The 27,102-nt window shown below is 37.8% G+C and overlaps 1 protein-coding gene across 1 annotated transcript in view; it reads left to right on the top strand.

Annotated features, from left to right (window-relative positions):
• Ank2 (ankyrin 2) overlaps window positions 1–27,102 on the top strand; it is a 207,906-nt gene that overhangs the window by 52,001 nt on the left and 128,803 nt on the right. The window contains exons 2-4 of the mRNA XM_090356669.1: window positions 2,854–2,955; window positions 11,290–11,388; window positions 13,094–13,192. Of these exons, the coding sequence (XP_090212795.1) occupies window positions 2,854–2,955; window positions 11,290–11,388; window positions 13,094–13,192 (300 nt within the window). The remainder of the gene's footprint in view (window positions 1–2,853; window positions 2,956–11,289; window positions 11,389–13,093; window positions 13,193–27,102) is intronic.

The raw sequence follows: 27,102 nt of genomic DNA, 5'->3' as shown, positions 1-27,102 counted from the left end.
ACATATCACCTAGGCTTGTTTACCTCCTGCCCAACCTGGAAAGCATTTTCCAGGAACAGTGTTCAATATGATTGATAGGACATAGCTTCATTTGGGAGAGTTGTGTTTATAGAGGTATGGCAGTGTCCCATTTTTAAACCTTGTGATCCAGGTGATTTAATTTTTCTCATTTCACAGTACCAAGGTCTACGATTCCCTGTGACTCGTTAGTACCTTGCAGTATGAATGTGATGTCTAGCAAATGTTGTGGTTGGAAACCTAAGAGAGGAGCATGCCACAGGAATTCAGCGCATGCGGAATGTAACAGAATAATTCCAGAATCTTGGCATTCCGAAGGAGTCCAGGACAGGGAGATGGTGTGGGAGCACTCTGTCATGAGCACATTTTCCAGGATGGTTGTAGGGAGAGTGGGGAAGGAAGCACATGGCATATCCATCATGTCGTGATATGTTTCAGAGTGGGAATTCTCCAAGTATCGTTTCCGCCATGTCACTTCACTCCTGATACATTATGTCACTGGCTTATCAAGCTAAATGTCCATGTGGTATTTGGGTTCAATGGGAGGGAATTTTATTCGAGGGTTCTCCCCCCTCTTCCAGTCTTTTCCCATTCTAACAGGATATACGTGAAACTTGCAGAGAAACCATTTGCATTTCTCTACCACAGTATCGCCACAAGTCATTTAAAAAGTGACAGAGGATGCTAAAAGTCCTTGACAAGGAACATTTTGGAGGGAGACAGAAGTCACTGAGAATACTCAAGTTTGAATTGTATTTCCAGATATTTAATAACAGATATTATGTATCAAATGACACAGATATTGTGTATCTAATGACCTTGATATCATATATCTAACAGCTTTGATATTATATCTAATGAATTTGCATCTAATAGCAGATATTGCATATCCAATGATTTAGGTGTTATATCCTATAACTTAGCTATTATATTGTTTTTCATGCAGCCCTTTTCTCTTTGCTCAGATATTATATTGTAAGAAAAATTATCCATGGTTATGCAAATTTGGGGATATTTATTCATTATTTATTATCTTTGCCAATTCTGGGCTTGAACTCTGGGCCTGGGCACTGTCTCTGAGCTCTTCAGTTCAAGGCTACCGCTCTACCACTTGAGTCACAGCTCCACATCTGGCTTTTTCTGTGTATGTGGCACAAAGGAATCAAACCCAGGGCTTATGCATGCGAGGCAAGCCCTCTACCACTCATGCTCCTGGTCCAGGGTCCCTTACAATGTTATTATCATTATTATGTCAAAGTTTGAAATGTGGACTTTTTTTTTCTTTTCGTGCTGGTCCTGGAGCTTGAATTCAGGGCTTGTGCACTGTCCCTAAACTTCTTTGCTTAAGTCTAGTGCTCTACAACTTGAGCCACAGCTCTACTTCTGTGTTTTTTTCTTCATTAATTGGAGATAAGGGTCTCACAGGCTTTCCTACCTGGGCAGGCTTCAAACTGCAGCCCTCATATCTCAGCTTCCCGAGTAGCTCGGATGACAGGCATGAGTCACAGGTGCCTGACAACATGCAGACTTTGTGACCTAACAGAATGGCGGCGTCACTGTTTCTGTATCTCTGTGACAATTATTTTCTTGGATTTTTTTTTATAAGGAAAGTCAACTGGTTCTCCTAAGACTGGACTTTTCTGGGTAGTAAGTTAAGATGAGGAATTTTAAAAGAAAACTCTGCCAGGTGCTGGTGGAACCTTCCTGTCGTCTCAGCTACTCAGGAGGCTGACAGCTAGAGGATCATTGTTTGAAGCTAGCCTGGGTAGAAAAGTCTGTAAGAATCAATTTCCTACTATTAATTAGTAAAAAGATACTCTGAAGGCAGGGCTCAAGTGGTAGAACACCAGCCATGAGCGAGAAAGCTGAGCAAGTGTGGAGCCCTGACTTGAAGAAACAGACAGACAGACAGACCCCCCCATATACTCAGAAGTGTGGTAGTATAAAGACAAGAGTTAAAATGCTGGTATGGGGGTTTGATGGGGGGGAAAGCCACATAACATCTAGAGTGATTAAGGCTGGTCTAATTTTTTTTGGGGGGGGTCGGTTATAGGTTTTGAACTCAGGGCCCAGGGACTATCCCTGAGTCTTTTTTGCTTAATGTTAGCAATCTACATTTTGAGCCATGGCTCCACTTCCAGTTTTCTGGTGATTAATTGGAGATAAAAGTCTTACAAATGTCCCTGCCTCGGCTGTCTTTGAACCACAATCCTCAGATCTCAGTCTCCTGAGTAACTGGATCAGCTGGTCTAAATCTAATCATCTTTTTTCTTTTCAAAATCACTAAGAACCACAGTTTGTATCAGTCCCAGTCACACCTATCAACTAACTTTACCCTTTTCTTCAAAACCACCTGTTCTCTGACAACCAGGAGAGGAGGATGGCGGTTTCAAACTCAGTGCTTTCCTGCAGACTAATCTGAATACTGACAGTAAAACAGAGGCAAAAACAATAGCTTAAATTTCTTATAGTCTGCTGATTCCTTCTCGGACATTGGACTGCGTCAGTAGCACACATGGATTACAGTGGTGTTCTGGACAGAGTGAATTCATCCTCAAATTGGCTGAGGATGTGAAATAAAGCAGTCACAGTGATTTTCATTTGCATGGTTTTTTGGAAATATAACAGAGGGAGTTTCCCACTAATTTCAATGTCCACGAACAGCTCAATGTAATAAATGGGGGACTTCTGCTTTATACTGTTTGCTATTCAATCAAAACATTTTCCAAGGTAAGCTTTTCTAACTTGTAGTATAAGCCTCCTTGTCTTCCTGCATTTTGATGCATTGTTGTTTTATCTATAATTCACCAAGAGTCTTTTCTGTTTTTCCCTCAGTCTGACAGCAATGCCAGCTTCCTTCGTGCTGCCAGAGCAGGCAACCTGGACAAGGTTGTGGAATACCTGAAGGGCGGGATTGACATTAACACCTGCAACCAGGTAAGATCAGGACTGCCAGCTCGGGACTGTATGATAAGAAAGCCATCTGTGACCCAGGTAGAGGTCAGAGTACAAGGTGGTGTGTTTCATGTGCAATGGAGTTACTGAGATATCAAGGGACTTGGTTGGATGCAACCCAGTTTTTGTTTTATTGCTTACTTTTGATGTGTCAGATGTTTGTTTATAGAGCTCACATTACTGTAAATTAAATATATCAAAAATAATAATATTCCTGGTGTGATAGCACATACCTGTAAATCCCAGAACTTGGGAGTCTGAGGTGAGGGTTATGAGTTTGAGACCAGTAGGCTATATTCAATAAAATCAGCAGGGCAGTAGCACAGGAATGGAGGAAAGAATGGTGAGCAGATGTAACAGTGAAACTCACTAGACACTGTTGAAAACGAACTGTATAATTGGTGGATGGGAATGGAAAGGAAAAACCTGAAAGAGAGCCAGGGAAAGGGAAACAGGGAAATGTACTCTTTACCTGTAACCATATTCCCTCTGAATATCACCTTTATGATCCCAAATGAAAACATTAAATAAAAACTTTTTTCATACATTTTTTATTGTAATTAATAGAAGGGTTTCATTATATTTGCCAGATAGGAGGTGCATTAATTCACTTACACTGATATGAAAACATTAAAAACTTTTAAAAATGTTGAACATCAAATGGGTCTGTGAAATGAGGCAATCAACCATTAGCTGGAATTTTGATCAAGAATATTTATTTCTGCTTTTCTTTGGTAGATTGTAGGGCTTAAACTCAGGGCCTGGGTGCTGTCCCTGAGTTCTTTTGCTCAAAGTTAGCACTGTACCACTTTGAGCCACAGAACCCCTTCCAAGATTATTTCTTCTTTATCCTTAGTTAATACTCTAGATTTGTTTCTATTCCTTCTCCACTGTATGTATCTTTCTTTACTCATAGGTAACAGATTATTAACAATTTAAAATAAAGAAATGAAGACCATATTAAAATGACTTCTGCTGTTTCCACCTGTTTCACTAAAAATATGCTTTATAATGTAAAGAACTTGAAACTACTGCACTATTATGAAATCTTTGGTTTATTCATTTAACATTTCTTTTCAATCAAGCTGTAAAGACTACTAAAGATTTAAAACATTTCATTCTGTCCCAAGAATAGTGATTTCTCTGTATGCATGTGTGTGTGTGATGGTACTGTGTCTCTAACTTTACTTGCTGGGTGACTTTCCTGCTCACAGTTGGCACTGTACTATGTAAGCCACACCTGTAGTTCTGGCTTTTTGCTGGCTAAGAGTCTCTCAGATTTGTCTGCCCCACCTGGCTTCAAGCCATGATATTCAGATCTTAGCCTCCTTAGTAGCTAGAATTGCAGGGATGAGCTACCAACGCCTAGCTCTGTACTATTTTGGGCTAAGATTTTTAAGCCATAAGTTAAAGCATTTAGAGCACTCCAGTAATCGCTGTAATTTCCTAAGTGCTGTTACTGTTCATGGTGGTGGTGTGTGTACGTGCATGAGATAGAGATAGAGAATTATCTAAATTGTTTATAGACAGATAGCCAATGCTTGGTACCTATTCAGCTCAGTTTTATCTAATCTCGAGACCACCAAAATAAGCAAAGTTCTCAAATATAACTTCTCAAAACCTGGATCTGGTATCTTTCCTTTTTGCCAGTCCTGGGCTTGAGCTCAGGGCCTGAGCACTGTCCTTGGACTTTCTCAGTGCTAGCACTCTAGCCCTTGAGTCTCAGCACCACTTCTGGCTTTTTTTTTCAATGTATGTGGGACCAAGGAATCGAACCCATGTCTTCATGCATGCCAAACTCCCTACCACTAGGCCAAATTCCCAGCCCTGAATCTAGTATCTTTTAATCCCTACATGTCCTCTCCTCTCCTTCAAACTCCTACCAGCAGATAAGCTTCACAATTGCCAGTGTGCCCCTCTCCCCTACCTCCCCCCACCCCCACCCCATACCCACCTCCCATGCCTCATCTACCTACCTTCCATGTCCAAACTCCCAGTATTCTTATTTTTCTCATGGGAACCTAAGTTCCCCTGAACCTGGCTCTACACTCAGTTTTCTTCACTGTGTCTTTGAATGGCATTTTCATCAACTGGGAAAAAAATGCCCACATCAAGTGGGGTAAATTATTGCAAAGTCACCCAGAGACTTTTAAGGAAAGAAAGGACTTCCCTTTGTCCTTCAGAGAGGACAGGAAAAAAAATCACATTTAAGTGATTCAGGAGGGCAGAAGAGGCAGAGGGCGAAGCCAAAGTATTGCTAATCCTAAATATGCAATGACCAAGTTCTCTGGCTTATGAAAGCAAAGGAGAAGATATTTCCTTTATTTTGCTTGTAAGCCTAAGTTTCTATGGAGAGTGATGCCATGCAATAAAGAAATCAGGACTTTCTGTACCCTGTTGTATTTCTCAATGAAAGACAATCTGGGCTGTACTGGCTTTCCAAAAATACCACATGTGTTGGCATACAGAGATTCCTTCGACTGAAATTTGAGTCACAATTTTTTTCTCTATAAAACTTCTTTTGTAACTACCATGAGAACTGTGAAATTTGATTTAAAATTACTATTTAATGATAGTTGAAAGGGCATGGAAAAAAATCTCAAACTTGATACAAGAAAGTACTCTAAACAGTCTTCAAAGATTTCCTTTTCTTAGTGATTTCTTTAAAGTATTAAGTGAGTAACATATGTACTCAACTAGTCCTATGTTCTGGAAGGAGAGTAAATCTTAGCATTGGCTCTATTTCTGAAACTCATAAATTTTCTTATTTATTTATTGCACATGATCTAATGCTGTTATAAACACAGTTAACATCCAGACATTTAAAATAAACTCTGTGACATTTTCATCAAAATTTATAGCCAGGGAGAGCATGGAGCCTTGGTTCAAGCTCTAGTACCAGTATATGCAAAAATGTGTGAACATGCACATATGCACTAACAGAGTTAAAAAGCCCTGAAGTTTCAGATATTTTGCCATGCGCAGAATAAAGTTTCTACTTTAGTCCTAGATATGACATCAGTGTCTCATGATTCCCTTTCGTGTGTATATGTGTGTGTGTGTGTGTGTGTGTGTGTGTGTGTGTGTGTGTGTGTGTATTGGGGCTTAAACTCTGGGTGCTTGAACTCTGTCCCTTATTTCTTTTCTTATCTTTTTTTCCTCAAGGCCAGTGTTCTACCACTTAAGCCATACCTCCACTTCTGGATTTTTTTCTGGTTAATTGGAGATAAGGGTCTCATGGATTTTTTTCCCTCAACCTGGCTTCAAGCCATGATTCTCAGATCTCAGCTTCCTGTATGGCTAAAATTATGGATGTGAGCATTGGCTTTTTATCATTAAAGTGATAAAGACATACAATCATAGTTAATGCTTATATTTCCTTTCTCAAAATCAAAAGGCAACATCAGAGCACTGATTTTTTAAGCAATATGAATACTGCGAAGGTGGTGAGAAAGCCTTTATCAACAAAGGACCCTTCTTCAATGACCTTGGCCTAGTCACACATTGTGTGACTAGGACATAAAACAGTCTTGGGAGTCTTGTTAAAAATATGGGTGCTGGAATCCTAATTCTAATTTTCTTTCTCTCAAAAATCTTGGGCAATCAACTTCTGCAGGTGGTCAGAGCCGTGCTGAGGTGGGTGCCATTGTGGCAGATGAATAAAATGTTTGCACAATTCCTTACAGAACAGACACTCAGGCAATATTCATGATGTCATCTCTTGATCCTGATTCTTAACTTCCAATCAGCAAACATAATACCAATTCTTTGAGGCTGGACAGACTATGAAATGGATTTCTAGTACCATCAAATAGAAAGGTTTTGTTTAGTGGGAATTTGGTAAGAGTTACCATTAAATCTGGGTCGCATTAAACTAAAAATGTTTTTTTTCCCCCTGAAACTTAAATCTTTTACATAAATGACCTTTGGATCCATCTAGATTGGGCTTGGGTTTAAAAATTCCAAAACCAATTTTATTAGTTGAGACTTTACAAAGGCTACAAAAATGAATAAAAGAGAATTGAATTCTTGGGATTATGAGGGCATGGAATGAGCTATAAACAGCTTTCAAATCAGTTGATTTAAGCACAAATATCTGCAACACTTAATGGCTCTGGGTTTATAATTGGCCTCTTATTGAGAAGAAGCCATGCTCCTTTTGTGTGGATGGCTCTGGGCTTGTGTGTCTTTTGCTCTTAGATTCAGTACCACCCTGTGATTTTTTTTTTAGTTCTTTCCATACACTGAATAGCACTGGTCCAAGTTAGAACCAAATAATGTCTGGCTCATATCTTTAATATGAGTGAGTTTCAACATGGAGGGTTATTCAGTGCAAATCAATTCCAAGAAACTTCCCTAACTACTTTGTCTGTAGCTATATAAAGTTGCGATTGGTACTTGAAACCCCACAGAAGAGGTACATTCTACTGCATTCGGAAGATGTTTGGGTTATACTCTTCATTCATTTAAAAGACACTAGGGTAACTCTAGGCTAATGAGTTCTGGGTGGTCTTCTTAGATACTCCACCTAGTCCTTAGAATTGGAGCAGAGAATTTTGTATTTAGAGAATTCTCCTGTGCCCTCTGTTCCTCTGATCAAAGGAATAGAGTTGTAGTAACTCATTCCACATACTATAACCACACCTTTTTTTTCTGTCTGTTCTCAGACACTACATTTGTTCATCCACTTATTCAGACAAATAATCTCTACTTGCTGTGTGGAAGACATTGTCTTAGGTGCTCTAATATACCTTACGATCGAATATGCCATCGAACAGGAGAGGCACAAATAGAGAAACATTAAGAGGTGTAGAAGGAGAAAGGGCAGCCAAGTGTATGGAGGAAAACACAAGAGAGAAAAAGAATGAACAGAAGGAGAGAATTGGGACAGTGTAGACAGGATGGTCTGAAAAAAGCCTCAGTGAAGTTGAACGTTTGTGTGCTGGGATGAAGCTGAATGTTTTAGAAGTCTTGACAAGTCAGCACTCCCACGGGGAGCATGCAGCTGTTTTCAAGGACCCAGCCAGGAACCCGGCTGATCTGGAGTAGCCTTAGAGGAGAGTTAGCAGAGAGCAGAAAGCATCATCAGGCCATGTAAGACTCTGTAGGCTATTTTAAGAACCGTGCATTTAATTCTGAATAAGAAGAGGAATGATTAGAGAGTTTTAGCAGAGAAGCCACACAAGCAGACTTAGGTTTTAATAGTAACACTCAGAAAGGGAACAAAGGTGGAAGTGTGGGGGGGAGCACTTTACAATGACTTTAGGTGAGAGATGAGGTGTTTTTCATTTGGGCAACACAAGAGAGATGCTGAGAAGTGACTGGATTCTGGGTATATTCTGAACATCATGCTGGTACCGGAGTAAGAAAGGATGCAGGGGTGAAGGTTGGGATTTCTATGGAGGCAGGGATTAGGGGTGGGGATAAATCGAAGGTTGAAGTTTCGTGATCTATTATGGCCATAACTGGATGATCAGGTTTGGAGGAATGATGAGGTCAGTGTTCGACATCTTTCCTTCGATTTCTCCATGTGGCATCGGAGATTAGCTTGGACAAAGGAGTCTGGAAGGGATTAAAAAAGGGATTCTGGCTGGGCACTCACTGGTGGCTCACACCTATAATCCTAGTTACTCAGGAGATGTAAGGATCATGGTTTGAAGCCAGCACGGGCAGAAAAGACCATGAACCTCTAATCTCCAATAAATGACTCAGGAAAAGCCAGATGTGGTGATGTAGCTCAGTGTGGTAGAGCACTAACCTTGAGCTAGAAAGCTCAGACACAGCACCCAGTGCAAGCCACACAACCAAAGAAATAGGGAGGGAAGGAGGGAAGGAGAGAGAGAGAGAGACAGACAGACAGACAGACAGACACAGAGAGACACAGAGACAGAGAAACTTCAGAGCGATCCACTGAATTTTTTTTTTTGTCTCAATGAAATAAAATCAACTTGTGGTTGGTTCTGGCACACATTCTGATTCTGGTGCTTGCCAGACTTAATAAATTCTATGTTAGAGGAAGAGGAGAAGATTTTTAATTATCTCTTTTAAGATATTTTTCATGAAATACTGAGTAAATCTTAGAAATACAGAGACAAGACCTTATCTTATGGATGTCTTTTAAAACTGAAAATTAATTGTCATTAATTGTCTTCTGACTCTAGAATGACAGAATTTTATTGGTAAGGAACTTAAAGGATCAACTATCCTAAGTCAATTTCCTTAATGGAAATTAGCTAAGCTTGATGTGCATACGGCACTAGAGCATACTAAAATTCCTTTCAATATTCTTTTCAGTTTTTGACATACTTAGATATTAAATGCTTAGAAGCTTAGAAAAATTTAGGAGCTGGTATATTTTCTATTCCATAGAGTTGCAAATAGAGCTAGTGAGAATTTACAGTGAAAAATGAAATAGTACAATATTGCAGAATCATAGATTGTGTTTTAGGGGAGTGGGGCTTAGTGTATAATTTCTCAGGACAGTGATTCATGTCTCATAAAGTGCAATTCAAGATTAAATAAATTAATGCAATGCAGTACTTGGAATTGGGCTTGACTCACAAGAATATGCCTTCATAAGTTTGAGATATGATTATAAATAATTTGCTGCTTTCTCTTAAGTTTAATGTTCTACATCTCTTGAAAATTCAGTAGGTCTAATGGTTTTCTTTCTTTGAGATTTAGATGCATATTTTTGCTTTAGCATGTAAGACAACCACTAGCTAAAGAATTTATAATTTTTCATGAAAAGTAATCTAGTCAAAGAAATGAGACTATGAAAATGGCATTGAAATTAGACGAGGTAAATTTTTCAGTAGTCAAACAGTAGCTTTTTGAATTATTGACAAGAATGGTCATTTAATGGAATGGAATCCTTCACACAACTGCTTTCTTTGTTCTATTGCAAGTCAAAGTATTTTAAAAGCAATCATTCATGTACGAATGAATACTTTTGCTAGCCTAGGTAAACATTATTTGTTTGTTGGATTAGAATAAACCCAGTTTAGTTCTTCATATGTCATCAAGTCTCAGGGTAATAGGAGAATAGAAAAAAATAAGAAGCTATTATTACTTGTATCTAATATGCTTTTAAATTTCCATACAGAATCCAAAGAGCATTAATTTATAATATTTTACAATTCCTTTCAAGAAACATAGACTTTTTTGTTTGTATGAAAGAATTAAGTTGAATGACACTGCTGGCAATAGAAGGAGTTTTCTATTGCCTTGTATGTGTGTTCACCACTCTGCCACACTTGCAGCCCCCAAAGTGGCTTTGAGTTAACAGTGATTTGGTGATTAAACTCAACATGCTTAATTCCACTTTTATCTGCATTACAACACTTGCCTAAAATAAAATGTTTAACCTCAGAACACGTCTAAAAATGTCATTAGAGCCCCGTCCAACCATCTGCTGTTATCCACCAACTTTTTATTCACGTGATTTGAAGGGCATCTGGTTTCCAGGAGATGGTCTCAGTCTTTGGTTTTAGATTTTTGGTGTGCCTGCTTACATGTGTACCCCGCCCCCCACATACGCACAGATGGCTTTGTGTGTGTTTGAGTGTTTCGTCATTTTAAATAAGTTTTAGGAAGCTTCTGCTTCTTTTTCTTTTGTTTATTTGGATGTATATTTCTGTGAAGATTTCATTGTTATTTGGCAAAGATTACGCTGAAGTGGTAGGTCAGGTTAAGGGAATGTGAACCACATAGCTTCTTTCAGTAACATTTGGACAGATGGGACCCATATATTTTAATACATTAGAAATCAGGAGATAAATTTTAATTTTTGTAAAGGATATTGTTTAGTGACATCATGCTAAATGTGTTTTGAATATAGTGTTATCACTACAGGTGGGTTGCCTTAAAATTGTTCATTTGCTTTTTAATTATTTTATAAATAGGAAAAATCCTCTCCCACTTGTTAAAAAGTAAGATCTATTAAATCTGTAGATGTCTCAGAAACTGAATGGAGAATTTTAATTTTGGCTAGCACAATAAACGATACAGGATTACTCTTTTTTTTTTTAACTCATTGGAAAAGTGTTGAGATAGTTCTAAACAAAATCAAAGTTTCTTGAACTGACATGGCCAAACTCGTGTTTCTAATGAACCTGTACCTTTTTACCTTTCGGAATCACACACACTGAAAAATCCATTTCTCTGTCTTGAAATAGATTCAAGTTCATGCAAAATGCACAAGAAAAAGGAGGAACCCGAGTGTGCCTGGGACTCTGGATTGTGTGTATGAATGGAATGGTGTGTGCTGTCTCTCAGTGGCTCCGATTCTGAAGCTTTCCTTGTTCTTTTCCTCAGAATGGACTCAATGCTCTCCATCTGGCGGCCAAGGAAGGCCATGTGGGGTTGGTCCAGGAGCTGCTGGGCAGGGGATCCTCCGTGGATTCTGCCACAAAGGTATGATGCTGCCTTTAGAGGGCAGGAAGTGATTTAAAACTTCTTTCTCCAGCTGTTTATTTCAGAGGTCTACCTAGGTCCTGGGCAGTGTCAACCATGCAGCTATACATTCGAAATCTTCTCGGCTGAACTTTTCAGAGTTTGCATGGCTTCATTTAAGTACTTGGATATGGGAGTCACATCATCTGTCAACTTATTTCCCAACGTATTGTGTTTCCTCCTTTGATTCACAAAGTAGACCACATTAACTCTTTCCTTTGTAGACAGTGGCATCTGTTCTCCTAAAGTAATTCACTTAAAATATTTATTTAATTAATTTATGTTTTGTTGGTCATGGGCCTCAAGCTCAGGGCCTAGGCACTATTCCTGAGCTCACTTTTTTTCTTTCTTTCCTTCTTTCTTTTCTATCTCCTCCCCCCAAGGCCAAGGGTTCTACCACTTTGAACCACGGAGCCACTTCTACTTTTCTGGTATTTAATTGGAGATAAGAATCTCACTGATTTTCCTGCCTGGGCTGGCTTTAACCTGCCATCCTCAGCTCTCAGCCTTCTGAGTAGCTGAGGGTTACAGCTGTGAGCCACTAGTACCTGGCTGGTAAATTTATCTTTAAAAAATGATGGGATAAGCTTCTCAATGGAATGGACATGTACGTTTCATGCTTCAGTTGAATGGATGCATCTTTTATTGTGTTCCTCTTGGTTGATAAGAGAATGTTCAGTACCCTTTATGTGTTAAAAGAAAGAGGCTTTGGGGCCCTTTATTGAATTATTAGTGTTAAGATTAGATTTTATTTCTATAATGCTTGTAAGGAAGTGTAAAACATTTGATATAATTTGATAATCATTGCTGCCTTGCTGATGCTGCTTTTCTAAGATATATTTAAACCTGTATTGATGATTTTAAAAATATCTTTGGTGTAATGGTTCCACAGTGAGTGCATGACAGGATTAGAACTTTGTGGAGTAGAATCTAGAGGTTTCTACCTACTTTTCATATCTTTCTGTTTCTTTTTAGCCTTAAATACCTCCCTAATATTTTTAATTTCTTCGTCTGTTTATCTTTTCACATATATTTAAATCATTTTTGATTTGTGATTGTTGTGATGTATGATATCTTTTGGTGTAGCAAATGGTAGGAATTGTTGGTACAGTATGATTGATGCAAAATTTATTTTTTTCATCCCTCAAACTATCTAAGCAGCAACATACTCTTCTAGGTAGAAAACACAGTTATAAGAAAACAACGTTGAACAACAATAACAAAACCCACTTTTCCACCTTGTAATTCCTTAGGATATGTTGCAAGGCAAAATGAAACCAGTGTTTCCGTAAACTTTTTAAAACGTTTTAAAACTGTTTTTCCTTTTGCAGTGGACCTACTTAATTGTTGATTTTTAAAAAAATCCCATGAAGCACTGTCACATTTGGCCACATTCATGCCCCCACATTCATGCCCCCACATATAGACATGTACACATCTATGTACACACACTTGCACTCTTACATTTAGTAGGAAGTTGGTCTTTCTATGCTCTCAGTACTAGACCAGTATTAGGAAAGATAGTAGAGGGAGATGTTAAAAAAATCCCTTATGAGGTAGGTTACTCTCTTGATAAAATGGCAGCTTTCAATCAGTCAAAATACTGGCAAAGTTGAAAATGCCTACACACTTGAACCTTTTCTATTCCATTTTTCCCCCCAAACAGAAGGGAAACACTGCTCTTCACATCGCATCTCTGGCTGGACAGGCGGAAGTTGTCAAAGTCCTTGTCAAGGAAGGGGCCAACATAAATGCGCAGTCTCAGGTACTGAATTCTGATTTTTGTGTTTTTTGTGAATAAATTATATGTTAGAAACATTTTGTCAAGTTGATCTAAAGGGTTTGGATAACTGCTGAGAAGCCAAGTTTATTCTCAAGATTTCTGTTATTAGTTTTATCTGAATTATCTTTGGAACTCATGCAATTGTTATTTTTTTAACTTTTTGACATATTATGGTCTCTCTTTTAATGTAACAAAGCTCTTGAAAAGTGAAATGCCATCAGTGTCTATTTCAAAGAAGAATACAAAGTGATTTTTTTTTGCAATGAGTGGCATCTGAGAAATATAAATTATTCATGGAAGTTCCGTGTTACTCTATAAAAGTATTTTTTCTCCTTAAGTTCTAAAATAAAAAAGACTAAAAATATTTACATTCTAGTGGAGAGTCTGATATTAAGTGAGAATCATACCATCTTGCTTATCTCACAGCCAAATGTGAGCTTTAATAGAAATTAGAAAACAGGCAGATTTTCCTCTCATAGCCTTAGCATCTACAGAACAAAATGTAAAGAAAGAAATGTACTGTAATGAAGAAATTTAGAAAAAATATTAATCAAAATTACACTGCATTCTCTCTCCCCCCCATTTTTTTGGTAAAGAAGAGGAGAAAATGTTTTTCTTAAAACGTTGGTTATTTATATTTATTTATTTATTTATTTTGCTTGTGTCCTTTGGTGGTACTGGGGTTTGAATTTAGGGTTTTGTAATTGACTTGCTTGTTCAAGCACTCCCACTTGAGCCGTGCTTCCAGTCCTGCTTTTTGCTGGATATTTCGGAGATGGAGTCTAGTGAATTTATCTGCCCAGATTGACCTCAAACTGTGATTCTCTGAGATCCCATATTTCTATATAAAAAGAGTTTTAGGTGGGAGCCAATGAGCCTGGCTTGAAACTATTCTTGCTATCTATAATGTACAACATATAGAAACTGAGTGGATATTACTGTAAGAAAAGACATTCTTTCAGTATGTGGAAGGCTCTTGGTTTAATTCTCAACATTCAAAAATAAGGAAATTCAAGCATGCCACCTTTCAGGGGATATTGGAACAGTAGGTTAGCTCATCTTATCTCTAAATACCTAAGGATAACTTTGCTATTGTGCAGAATTATCTATCACCTGTTCATAAGTTGACAAAAACTCTGATTGTATATTTAAGCACAATTCCAGACCCAGGAAATACCAAAGGTCAAATGAGCTCCCTTTTCTTTGATTATAAGGAAAAAATACTGAAATAATTCTATGGTTATTGAAATTTATCTCTGCAATGTACCATTTTGATTCATTATATTTATGCTCCCTTGCAATCTAAAACCCTTAATTAAAGATATATCTGTGTTTTAATGTGAATAGAAAAATGTCTTAGTTTAAAACCATTACTGTATAAGAATTTTTAAAGAAAATTGCCATTTAGAAAGAACACTTGCATGTCTATAAGGTATACTAGCATCTTGAGTTAGCAAGAAAAATGACTATAAAAGTGAAGATTAGGATGAGGAGGTAGTTCAGTAGTAGAAGACTTGCCTTGTGTGCATGAATCCTTGGGTTTGATGCCTGGGACTGCTAAAGAAAACAAAATTCAGCCCAGGTGGGGCAAAGGGCCTTTAATCCCTCATTTTTTTCCAGTCTTGGGGTTTGAACTCAGGGTCTGGGCACTCTCTTTGGGCTTTCTCAAGGCTAGCACTCTATCACTTGAGCCACAGCACCACTTCTGGCTTTCTTTCTGTGTATGTGGTACCGAGGAATCAAGCCCAGGGCTTCTGGCATGTTAGGCAAGCACTAGGACATGCTCCTGGCCTCTAATCCCACACATTTTTAAAGTGGAGAGGGGAAGATCATATCTACCATCAGATCCTCTCCAAAACCAAACTTATATGGACAGTGCCTGCCCAGCAAGCACAGAGCCTTGAATTCAAACCCCAGGACTGTCAAACAAAGCATCAAACAAAAATACTTTTGTTTACTGGAAGAGTTTATCTTTTTTACACAAACAATATGGTATAACATAGCACCGTCATCTCTGAACCTGTTCAAACATTTATTTCTAGGTTTCACTTCAGAGCTTCTGTTTAGAGGTAGACTTGAAAATTGTAACTACTTCCATGTTCTCAGAAGATATTGGTACTTTGAGAATTACCATTTTCGAGATGGAAAATTAGGTGACGATGTTGCAGTAATTTTCTCTAAGTAGAGTTTTTCCTATACGCCTGCATCTACAATGTAGCATGGAAAGGAAAGCCGATAAAGTTCAATTGTTCCTAGATGTTTCTCCTACCACCACAGGAAGTTCATATATACATAATCCTATTAATATTTATAAGAATTAGGTAGCATTTCTCAAAATGACTTGTGGGACATGTAGCAAACCCTTTCAAGCAGATCTTGTTAAAAAGCTATTATATCAGTTATTAGATGGTGGAAGTTTCTATGCTTTTCAGAGTTTTCAAGAGTCATTGAGCTAATAAGCCTTTTTGTTTATGAACATGATCATGCCAGATTATAACAGGTCTTAATGACATTTATATCTCCCCCTCCCCCTCCTCCTCCTCCTCCTCCTCCTCTTCTTTCTGTTTTGGAATTGAACTCTGGATCTGAGCACTGTCCCTTAGCACTTTCTGCTCCAGGTTAGAACTCTATACCTTTAACCACATCACCACTGCCAGTTTTTGAATGGTTAATTGGAGATCAGAGTCTCTCTGGGACTTTTCTGCCAGGCTGGCTTCAAACTTTGATCCTCAGATCTCAGCCTCCTGAGTAACTAGGATTACAAGCCTGAGCCCAGTTTGGCTCACTTCCTTTTGGGAATCACAAAGATAATGTAAAAATCTCACATTTACAATCTAAATTTTGATTTTTTTTTTTGTCAGTCCTGGGCTTGAGCTCAGGGTCTGAGCACTGTCCTTGGACTTTCTCAAGGCTAGAGCTCTACCACTTGAGCCTCAGCACCACTTCTGGCTTTTTTTTTCTATGTATGTGGTACCGAGGAATCGAACCCGGGTCTTCATGCATGCTAGGCAAGCACTTTAACCACTAGGCCAAACTCCCGGCCTGATTTTTTTTTTTTGGTCAGTTGTGGAACTTGTACTTTGGGCCTGGGCGTTGTCCCTGAGCTCTTCAGCTTAAGGCTACCACCCTACTCTTCTGATCTCAGCCTCCTGAGTAGCTAGGATAACAGGGGTGAGCCACCACACCCAGCTAAATTTTTATTTTTTGTATTCAAATGCTGCCTTCTCTATCTTTCTGAGATCATAATACAAGGCACTGAATAAGTGAGGAGTTTGAAATTATGATTTGTTTGGAAATGGGCTGTTAACCTGATTTGTTTGTGTATGTGTGAATCAGTACTGGTGCTTAAAGTTAGGATATTTAGTAATGTTTTTGGAGTAGATTGGTTATATGATGTATAATGATATACCATCTAACCACTGATGGGCTTTTTGACATTCTCTGCTTCAATTCTGATATGCAAATAACACTTCCCTCTACATATATGAAAGAAAAATGATTCCTTCCTTACCATTAAAGGATGGTAAGGAAGACTTCCACCTGATTTTCACTGTATGTACGGGGATCAGTGCAGCAGAGGTTTGCTGTGAAAAAGAAACACTGGGCTTTGCTCTCAAGACAGGAATTGGTAAGTGAAGGTTTATAGACATGAAGCAGCATGAGAACAGTGGATGGTAAATTTCCACGAGGAAACATCAGGAGTAGGGGTGATTCTGAATAAAATGCCTACCACAATTTTTGCTGAAGGCAGGCCATGGCAGTCAGATGCTGGGAGATGCTATAAAATGGGGAATTGGCTTAGATAGATATAGAGTGGTTAGAGCAGAACAGTAGTATATTCTGTGTTAAACTGACTGCTCTGGGTTTTTCTGCTAAAACTGGAAGCTTTTTTTTTTTAAAGAAACAATAGCAATAATAAAGAAGTGCACAGATAGGTCTAGGAGGACATTAAGAACTTTTGACTAAAGTTGGCCAGGCAAAGAATCTTTGTCATTTGTCAAATGCCACAGCACCAGTTTGGATAGAGGAGTGGTCCTTACTTTATGGAGAAGAATTCTAGGTTGTCATGAGGAGGGATTCATGATGTTAGAATAATAGTATATGATTGTTATAATAATGATGAACAGAAATGTGTTTGCATATCGTTTGTGTTCTGTAGTGGTAGTACTGTGTTGTCTGCGTGGTTGGTCCTCAGGGTGATTCTAAGAATTTCCCCTAACACTGAGGCTGTGTAGCTTGGTGTTTGGTCTCCTGGCTTCTTCAGCGTGGGGTGGGGGTGGTCAGGGTGTTCATAACTTCAATGAGTGAGGCTAAAGGTGAAATTAGAGCAGGTGAAGGATTATTGGTTTACTTTGAGAATAGCCGTTTCCTTTCCATCACAGGCACAGAGCCTTTCCCATTTACCATTCTTTAAACAGTCCAATGTCAGCAGTGCTGCCATGCTTCCATTTGCGTGTATGGGCACTGGAACACCTTAAAATCTGGAAGATTCGTAAAGGTGATCTATAAAAACCGATTCCAATTCTGTATTGTTCTCAAAGAAGTTGTACCTGGGAAGGAGTGAACACTCTCAGACATATGAGTTTCTGTGAATATCAGGGGTAATTTTTCTTCAGATTTTTGCTTATTGATATGTTCTTATCTCAGGCTTATCTTTAATGTGTCTCAAGATGATAAATTTCTTTGTATGTTTTAATTTTTTGGTAACTGTATTGGGGCTTGAATATAGATCCTTGATTTCCTGCTTGACCTTTTATCTCATGGCTGGCATTTTATCACTTGAACCATACATGAGTTTTGGATTTTTTTCTTTTTCTTTTTCTTTTTTTTTTTTGCTGGTTAATTGAAAATAAGAGTCTCTTAGATTTGTCTCCCTGGAATGTCTCAAAATCTTGGTTCTTAGATCTCAGCCTTCTGAGTAACTAAAATCTAGAGGTTAAAAATTCTAATCCTGTTTGGATTGCAAATAAAGTCTTTGAAAAATAAAATTTCCAGAATTTTAAGGAAAGTCCATGAGATATTCATTTCCAATTAATCAAAGACCATGAACACTCAGCTACAGATACTTCTTTTTCACAAATGTAGATATAGTATTTTGCATAATTGGAATATGTTTGTATAGTCTTTTTTAGTAAGAGTTTTGTTGTGTAATTAAAATTATACTTAACTATAAATATTAATGTAATAGAGTTTCTGGCATTCCTCTCACACTCTGTCTCTGTCTTTGTCTTTCTCTGTCTCTGTGTGTTTTTCTCTCCCTCTCTCGTGCCAGTCTTAGGGCTTGCCCTCAGGGTCTAGGCACTATTCTGTTTTTTTTAATTATATTTTATTATGGGGTGATGTACAGAAGGATTGCAGTTACATTATAGTTATATTACAGTTACATTACTTCTTGAACATTGTTACCCCTTCCCATGTTTTTCTCTCACTTTTTCTCCCCCGACCCTATCCCATTCACCTTGGGCACTATTCTAATTTTGCTCAAGGCTAGTACTCTATCACTTGAGCCACAGCTCCATTTCTGGCTTTATAATGGTTAATTGAAGATAAATATCTCATGCACTTTTTTTCCTGGGCTAGTTTTAAACTTTGATGTTCAATCTCAGCTTCTGAATAGCTAGAATCACAGGCATGAGTCTTGGCACCTGACTTCTAGCTTTTTAATTCCATTTTCCTGCTTTGTAATCCTCTCTCTACCCTTGATACAAGCCCCACTTCCCATTTTCTAGAGGTTAACTGGAGATAAGAGCCTCAGGTCCTTTTGTGCCTGGGCTGGCTTTGAACCTTGATCCTCAGATCTCAGCCACCTGAGTAGCCAGGATTACAGATGTAAGGCACTGCACCCAGCCTGCTTTGTAATCTCTTATTTATTAAAATTCTGGAAATTTCCATTAAAAATATGTTGTGAAGATAATGTACAGCAAGTTATAGTTACATGATTCAGGTTTTGAGCATTTTTTCTGTTTGAAGGCCAGTGGCGACATTATATCACCATTAGTTACACCCCCAAATCTTTGGGACCTAGGCACTCACAACGTACAATGATAAATGCCTTTCATTTCAAATGTCATTCCTGATGATTTTCTCTTCATTTGGCCCTCTCCCACTGTCACAAATACTTTCCACTGGGCTGTGAAGAGAAGAAATCCTACACAGTTGGCCAGTGCACGCATGACCCTGAGTCATTCCATATGGTGCTGAGGTATCCTTGGCTTCAGAAGCAAAATGGAATGTTCAGTGCTCTGTCTTTGTCTCTGTCTCTATCTCTGTCACTGTCTCTGTTTCCCTCTTTCTCCCTCCCTCCCCCCATTCCCCCTCCCCCTCTCTCTCCTTTCCTTGCTCCCTCTCTCTGTCTGTCTGCTCTTTCCGTCTTCTTTCTCCTTTTCTTTCTCCGTTTACCTCTCTTTCTCTCTCTTATACACTCTGCAGTTTTGTCTGCTGTCATCTGTCTGTCTGTTTGTCTGCCTTCCTGCCTGTATATCCATCTGTGTATCTCCCAAAGAGTTTTTAATCCTTATGCCTTTATAGATTTATCCCTAAAATATATACATAAAGTTCTTTCTTACTAAGAACCCTCTAAACAAAATGGCAATGATTTTAATTTTTAGTACAAACAAATGGCCCGAAGACAGATACCTGTATTTGACCAGGAAAAAGAAGTCAGGACACTTATACTGTTTGATTTTGGCCATACTGTCATTTTCACTGAGCATACCCTCAACTGCTTGAGCCACACCTTTAGCCTCTTTTGGCCCTGACTATTGAAATAAGGTCTTCCTGCATGAGCACAGCCAACGCCAAAGTCTACCTATTTTCAGCTTTCCAGTATAGCTAGGACAACAAACATAGTGTCTTATGGTACGATATCTGGTTCTCAGTTGAAAATGTGTCTTTTAAAACGTTTTTTCCTGAAGCTGCCTTGAACTGATCTTCCAGATCTCAGTCTCCAGAGTATATTCTTATGATGTCTTGAGATCTCAAACTGTGTAGCTCCTGAAATTCAAGATTCTATCATCCACAACCTCTTGAGTGCTGGGATGATAGGCATTCTGATATCTTTTTTTTGCCAAATTTGTACAGCAGGGAGCTAGTCAGAGTCAAAACACATACATACACACCTAAATTAAACTATGAAGTATATATAAATTACAAATGAGAATATTCCATTTATAAAAGGATAAAGCATTGTTTTCAATTTTCAGAGTAAGATTGATGCAGTTAATTTGACTGCCTTAATGCTCATTTATCAAAGTGCAGATGGTAGCAAAAGGCTGGAGGCTAGATTTTTTTTTCTTTCTTGAAATTGGAAGAAATTATAGCCAAAGTATCATCAAACCACAAATCTTTAGTAGGTGATTATTTATCTACCATTGTACATGTAAATCTAGGATGACTGTAGATTTTTTATTTAAATATAAGACACAATCATTTTCCTGTTATTGTGGTACCAATGACATTTTTCTGTCCTTGTTAGCTATGGTACAATTTGTCTTTGTAAACAAAATTCTCAAGAACCAGAGTGCACAGCCTTTGCTGTAAGAGGAGCTGTATCAATATTTGCAAATCAGTTACTTCTGATGAACATCCTAGAATATCAAGTGTTTAATTACCCACCAAAAGCCAAGCGTTTAGAGTCTTCAATCTTTAAAAATTGAGACAACTCACAAAGATATTTAGTACAAAATGAAATATGAGTTAAAATAGTAAGATAATACTGTGCACGGGTACCTCATGCCTGTAATTCTAGCTACTCAGGAGCTGGAGATCTGAGGATTTTGATTCCAAGCCAGTCTGGACAGGAAAGATAAAATTCCTATCTCCAAATAAGCTAGAAGTGGAAGTTTGGCTTAAGTGTTAGAGCACTAGCCTTGAGAAAGAAAGATTATATAAATAGGATTGCAGCAAACTGAAGAGCTTCTGAACGGCAAAGGACATAGCTAGCAAGATAAATAGAAAGCTCACAGAATGGAAGATTTTTTTTATTAGCTATACATCAGACATGGGCCTCATAACTAAAATATACTTAGAGCTCAAAAAATTAACCACCCCACAAATAAGCCCTCAAAGAAACAACTACACAGTTAATAAATGGGGTAAAGACTTAAAAGAGAGACTTCTCAGAAGAAGTAAGAATGGCCAATAGACACATAAAGAAAGGCTCAATATCTCTGGCCATAAAAGAAAGGCAAATCAAAACAACATTTGAGATTCTGCTTCACCCCAGTTAGAGTGGACGCAACCAAGAAAGAACAGATGCTGGTGGGGATGTAGCCCAAAAGGAATGCTACTACACTGCTAGTGGGAATGTAAACTTGTTCAACTGCTATGGAAAGCAGTATGGAAGTTCCTCAAAAGACTAAACATAGAGCTTCCCTATGGCCCAGCAATCTCACTCCTGGGCATTTACCCAAATGACCACAAATCAGGCCTCACTAAAGCCAGCAGCACAAAACAAAATACCAGTTGTTCAGTTACAGTGGCTCATCCTTACTAACAGCTGGACAACTACAACTAAATTCCTTTGAATCCACCTTATATGCAGGTTCATCTTGGCAGTGAATATGAATATAGTCTAACTTATAAATTATTTTAAAATATGCCAAAGGACACTAAGTCTGTGAATGTGCCTGAATGGGTCTATGTGTTATCTCTAAGAATCTTTTGGGATTTCACAGAAAATACTCATTACTTGAAGTTGTATCTTTGGCAAGCTGTGAATAGAGCATGTTAAGCAGCTGTTAGATTTTTAAGTATAATCACTCGGGGTTTAATTCTGTGTTCTCGATCTCAGCACTTCCAGGAGTACCACCTGCTCTTAGTCCCTAGAAGCTTTAAAAAACAGCTTGGGAAAGTGTTACATCAGCAAGGACAGAAAGTTACTTTCCATCAATGGAAGCGTTTTACCCTGAGTCTTTGTAGCTCAGACACCTCTAAACCTATTTATATTCCTTGATCTCTCTCTGATGTACTCATTTATTTTAGTATAATACATGTAAAATTACTTGAAATATTTTCATTCTATTCACAACTACTAATATTCAGACACAAAGTAAAAAAAAACAATCATATCATAATTCTGCCTGCTGTTGAGTGACTGAAAACATTTTATGGCAAATACAATGGGATGAAAAGATATGAAATATTTACTTTGAGAATCTTAAAAAAATAAGAGTCTCTATGAAATATGTCAGAGTATTTGTGTCTGCTTGCTGTCAGGTTACGTATTTTCAGTTTTGATTTGACATGTGAAGTACTCTATCAGTTTAATAATAACCATTAAATGACAAAAATGACTGACATTGCTAATGGAAGCAATGATTTTCATTTGATTAAAAGTTTTGACTTTCAGAATGTTATACTATCACCTACAGTATTTATTAACAAAGACAAGGCTACTGGCTGAGTTTGTGCAGAGACTAAGAAAGGCAACTTTAAATGACATGATCTACAGTAATCACACAGCATTCTGATACGAGTCTATATTTTTGAGATTCAGTGGGTGCTCTTAGATATTTACATTTTTTGCAATTGTGTAATCATTTTTAAGGAAATCATTTGAATCACCCTCACATTACAGCATAGTGATAATTAAAGTTGGGATAATTCCCCCCAACTTTATCTCTCATAAGAGTCATTGAAAGGAAGAAATGCATGAGCAGTACCAGAATGGGAACTAGGATGAGACTTCTCCAGAAAAGGGAATTTTTACTCTTCTGAACTGCAATCCTTGAGTGATGCATAGTTTTGTCCCCTCCCTCATTTTCTGTGCAGGTACTGGGGGATTGAACTCAGGGCCTGGGCCCTCTCCCTTATCTTTATTTGCACTCCACGACTGGAGACACAGCTGCACTTCCAACTCTCCATTTTCTATTGTTGGAGATGGCAGTCTAATTTGTTGATTGTGTTTTATGGTATAGGAGATTGTGCTTGTGCATAGTTCTCTTTGAAAACTGGCAAATCACACATCTGATTAAAGATAATACAGGCATTTTAAGCTGTGATTTTCATGGCTCCTTTAGACTCTGCATTCTTTACGAAGACACACATACTTCAGCTACCAAATCAATCTTAACCATCCTTCTTTATCTTCCTTGGTATGTGTGTGTGTTTGACAGCCTGGGTGTTGTCCCCAAGTATCTTGCTCAGGCTAGCACTCTACCACTTAAGCCACAGTTCCACAGTTGACTTTTTGGTGGTAAATTGGAGGTGAGTCTTGTTGAAGTTCTTGGTACTCTGGGAACACTTCACCTATTTTTACTCTCAGCGATTATAGAAATATCTTGAGCTATAGGTATTTCTACATGTCTATCCAGTAAATTCTCTCTCTCTGTGTTCTTTTTTTTTTATCCTGTGAATTCTGTTAGGCATTCTTCTGTTGAAAGTGTGAATATTATCATAGCCATAGTGGTTAACTTTAGAGTAGTAAGTCTGATGCCTAGTTAATTTTTTTTTTTTGCCAGTCCTGGGGACTGAACACAGGGCTGAAGCACTGTCCTCGAGCTTACTCAAGGCTAGTGCTCTACCACTTTAGCCACAGCACCACTTCCAGCTTTTTTGTGTATGTAGTACTGAGAAATTGAACCTAGGGCTTGATGTAAGGGAGACACTCTACCCATAGGCTGGACTCCCAGCCCCCTAGTTAAAATTTTTAAGAAAAAAAATCTGGTACCAAAAGAAAGATCCTTCAGATTGACTATTGAGTCAACATTAAATAAAAGTCACTTCAGATAATCAATAATTTCAAGTCATCCAAGAAATGCATTTTCATTTGTGAAGGGAAGAATAAAGCTATAGGTGCCAACAAAATTCAGAATTAAGAGTTAAGGTATTCATAGTAGGGCCGGGAGTTTAGCCTAATGGTTGAGTGCTTGCCTAGCATGCACAAATACCTGGGTTTGATTCCTTGGTACCACATACATAGAAAAAAGCCAGTAGTGGTGCTGAGGCTCAAGTGGTAGAGCTCTAGCCTTGAGAAAGCCCAAGGAGAGTGTTCAGGCTCTGAGTTCAAGGCCCAGGAATGGCCAAAACATATTCATAATAATAACCATAGTTTTAGAGCTTTGTTTAAAACATTCACTTGGAGCTATTCATTGCTTTGCATGCTCACATTATTAGTCTCTGCATAATTCTTTTGAAATGACATGCAAATGATGTCATTTACTTGCTTCAAAGTTTTCATATATTTACATATGACAGATAAGTCATTACTCTGCTATGTTTACAAATGTGCCCAGATAATTCAATCATTAAAAGAATTTCTTACCAACATCTAAAATCTGATTATGAACTTAGAGTTATATTATTACTGTAAATAGAATAAGAATTTGTCAGTATTACTAGTGCTTTAGTTGTCTAAAAATTTCTGAATTTTGATAAATCCTATATCTGAAAATTATTATCAATGACTATTAATACAGACTAAAACCATTTAAAGGTTTCTAATTATTGAGTATGAATATTTAAATATTAAATTACTGTGTGTGTGTGTGTGTGTGTGTGTGTGTGTGTGTGTGTGTGTGTGTTGATCCTAGGGCTTGAACTCAATGTCTGGTCACTGTTATTGAGATATTTTGCTAAAAGCTAATGCTTTACCACTTGAGCTACAGCTTCACTTCCAGCTTTTCTGGTGGTTCATTGGAGATGTCTCATGAACTTTCTGCCTGGGCTGGCTTTGAACTGTGATTCTCAGATCTTAGTCTCCAGAGTAGCTAGGATTACAGACTGAAGTCATTGGTGCTTGGCTCTAAATTACTTTGTAAACTACCAAAAACGTTAATATTTCCAATTCTCACAGAGAAAGTGCACAAAGCTTCTTTTCACTCTTCTGTCTGTCCATTTTCTGTTTCTCCTTTCTCTTTCTGGTAATGCAATCTCTTGAAGATGCACATGTCCTCATGTGAAACACTTATTTCAAACCTAGTGATTTCTAAGACTTTCAATCCAGACTCTTTAGCTAAGCCAATGGAGACTGGGGCCTGAGTGTCTCAGCCTTCTTTCCTCAGGGACTTGAATTATTTGGCCTCTGTTTGTCATCTTGTGGAGAGATGAAATTTCTTCTGTGTGAAATACCTCTTTTGCATCTATGACTGTTGTAGGTGTTTTCGTGATTCAGTTCAGGCTGAGTCATTCCCGGTGGCATCCTGCAATATGGTTTCCTTATGCAGAGTGTGCTCTGTACTGCTCAGTGTTTTCCTCATATCAAACATGTAGCTAAACAAGAATGAATCACATACATTCACTAAAGTATGACTCAGTACTTTACTAACTTGTGCATTTCAGCTCTATATTGTTAGTGCTCATCTAAAAAAGAGTTTGTGTTTGGTCTCTGAATCACTGAGATCAAATGCAACAACTAACAATGAAAAGTCACCAAACATATGTTTTGTTAAAGAACTATACATAGAATAAAATGGCTTCAAATAGAACGAGTAACTAATATAGTTCTATAGATAGAGGTTATGTTAAAAATTATGGACAACAGTGGTATATGCCAATAATCCTAGCTACTCTCAGGAGGCAGAGATCTGAGGATCAAAGTTCAAATTTAGCCTCAACAAACAAATTGGCAAGACTCTTTATCTCCAGCTATCTAGCCACAGACCCCAAGTGGAGTGGTGGCTCAAGTGGTAGAGTACCAGTCATATGGGAAAATGTTCACCAAGAAAAGAAGACTTAGGTGGTCTCATTCAAGCCTTGGCAATAATAAATACATACATGCACACACGCACACACATAATATATATAGAGAGAAAGATAGAGAGTAAAGAGGTGATACTGGTAAGACGAACTCATATACTGACATTTTGAATCGAAAACCATTACAATTTCTTAATGATTATGTATACATAATTTTCAAGTATATATATTTATATGTATGTATTTGTGTATTTACGTGTGTACATATATATATATATTATGAACTGAATGGCCAGTCATAGAGTCATATAGTAATTGTTCTAAACCTGCTAAAGAATTTGATAATACTATAGTTGGACCTATCAAATGTCCACCTAGGCTTTGTGACTGAGTTTTATCTCAACCATCAGAGACTACAGATTTCATGCTTATGTGAAATCAGACCCTTTTAGAAAAACATTGGCATACAAAGTATTGAAAAGCCCTCGTGTGTATGTTCACAGAAACTAATAACATTGCGTGGTTAAGACATTTATATGTGAAGATAAATGAATTCCCATAAAATTTACAGCGGTGTTAACACGGTGCTCTACTCCATCTTAATTACTCAGAGGGGTGTTTCAAGTTCTCTGGTGGGCTATTTCTTGTTAAACAGCAGTAAGGAAAGTAATAATTATTTCCAGCCCTTTGGTATCTGCAGTAAATCTTTATTGCCTTATTTGATGTAGTTGGATACAGTAGAGACCATATCTTAACCAAGTTGGTGGTGTCTTGGCTTGAGTTCAGCTTTTATGAACACTGACATCAGTACCATGTTTACACCACTTTCGCTTTTTTTAAATTAAAGAATTTATTAACATTGATTTTTACATCATATTTCAAATGTCATGTTTAACATACAAGTATTCAAGAGGGGAATCTCTATATACAATCACTGGCACATAGATTTTAGAACATAATTAAAATTAAGCTGAGGGTTTGTATGTCATAGATAAATATTAATATATGTAATAAAACATTATGTCTATAGAGTATTTAGCCCATCATAGATTTTTATGTCTATGTAGTTATGTTTATATCTCTAAAACCTTGTCCATAACCTTGGATACTCAAATATTGAGTCATTGCTGTTGTTCTGTTTGGATCTAATATCCACATATTAAGGATACCACGCACCTTTTGTTCCTTTGAACACTACTTTCTCTTTATTCTCTACTATCTCAAGTGCTTACAGGTGTCAGGGAAAAAAGACAAGA

This window comes from Megascapheus bottae, chromosome 23, assembly GCF_031878675.1.
Source record: "Megascapheus bottae isolate mThoBot1 chromosome 23, mThoBot2.hap1, whole genome shotgun sequence".
NCBI classification, from domain to species: Eukaryota; Metazoa; Chordata; class Mammalia; order Rodentia; family Geomyidae; genus Megascapheus; species Megascapheus bottae.
Note: the sequence above shows the minus strand (reverse complement) of the source record. Positions and strands in the feature narration are given on the sequence as shown.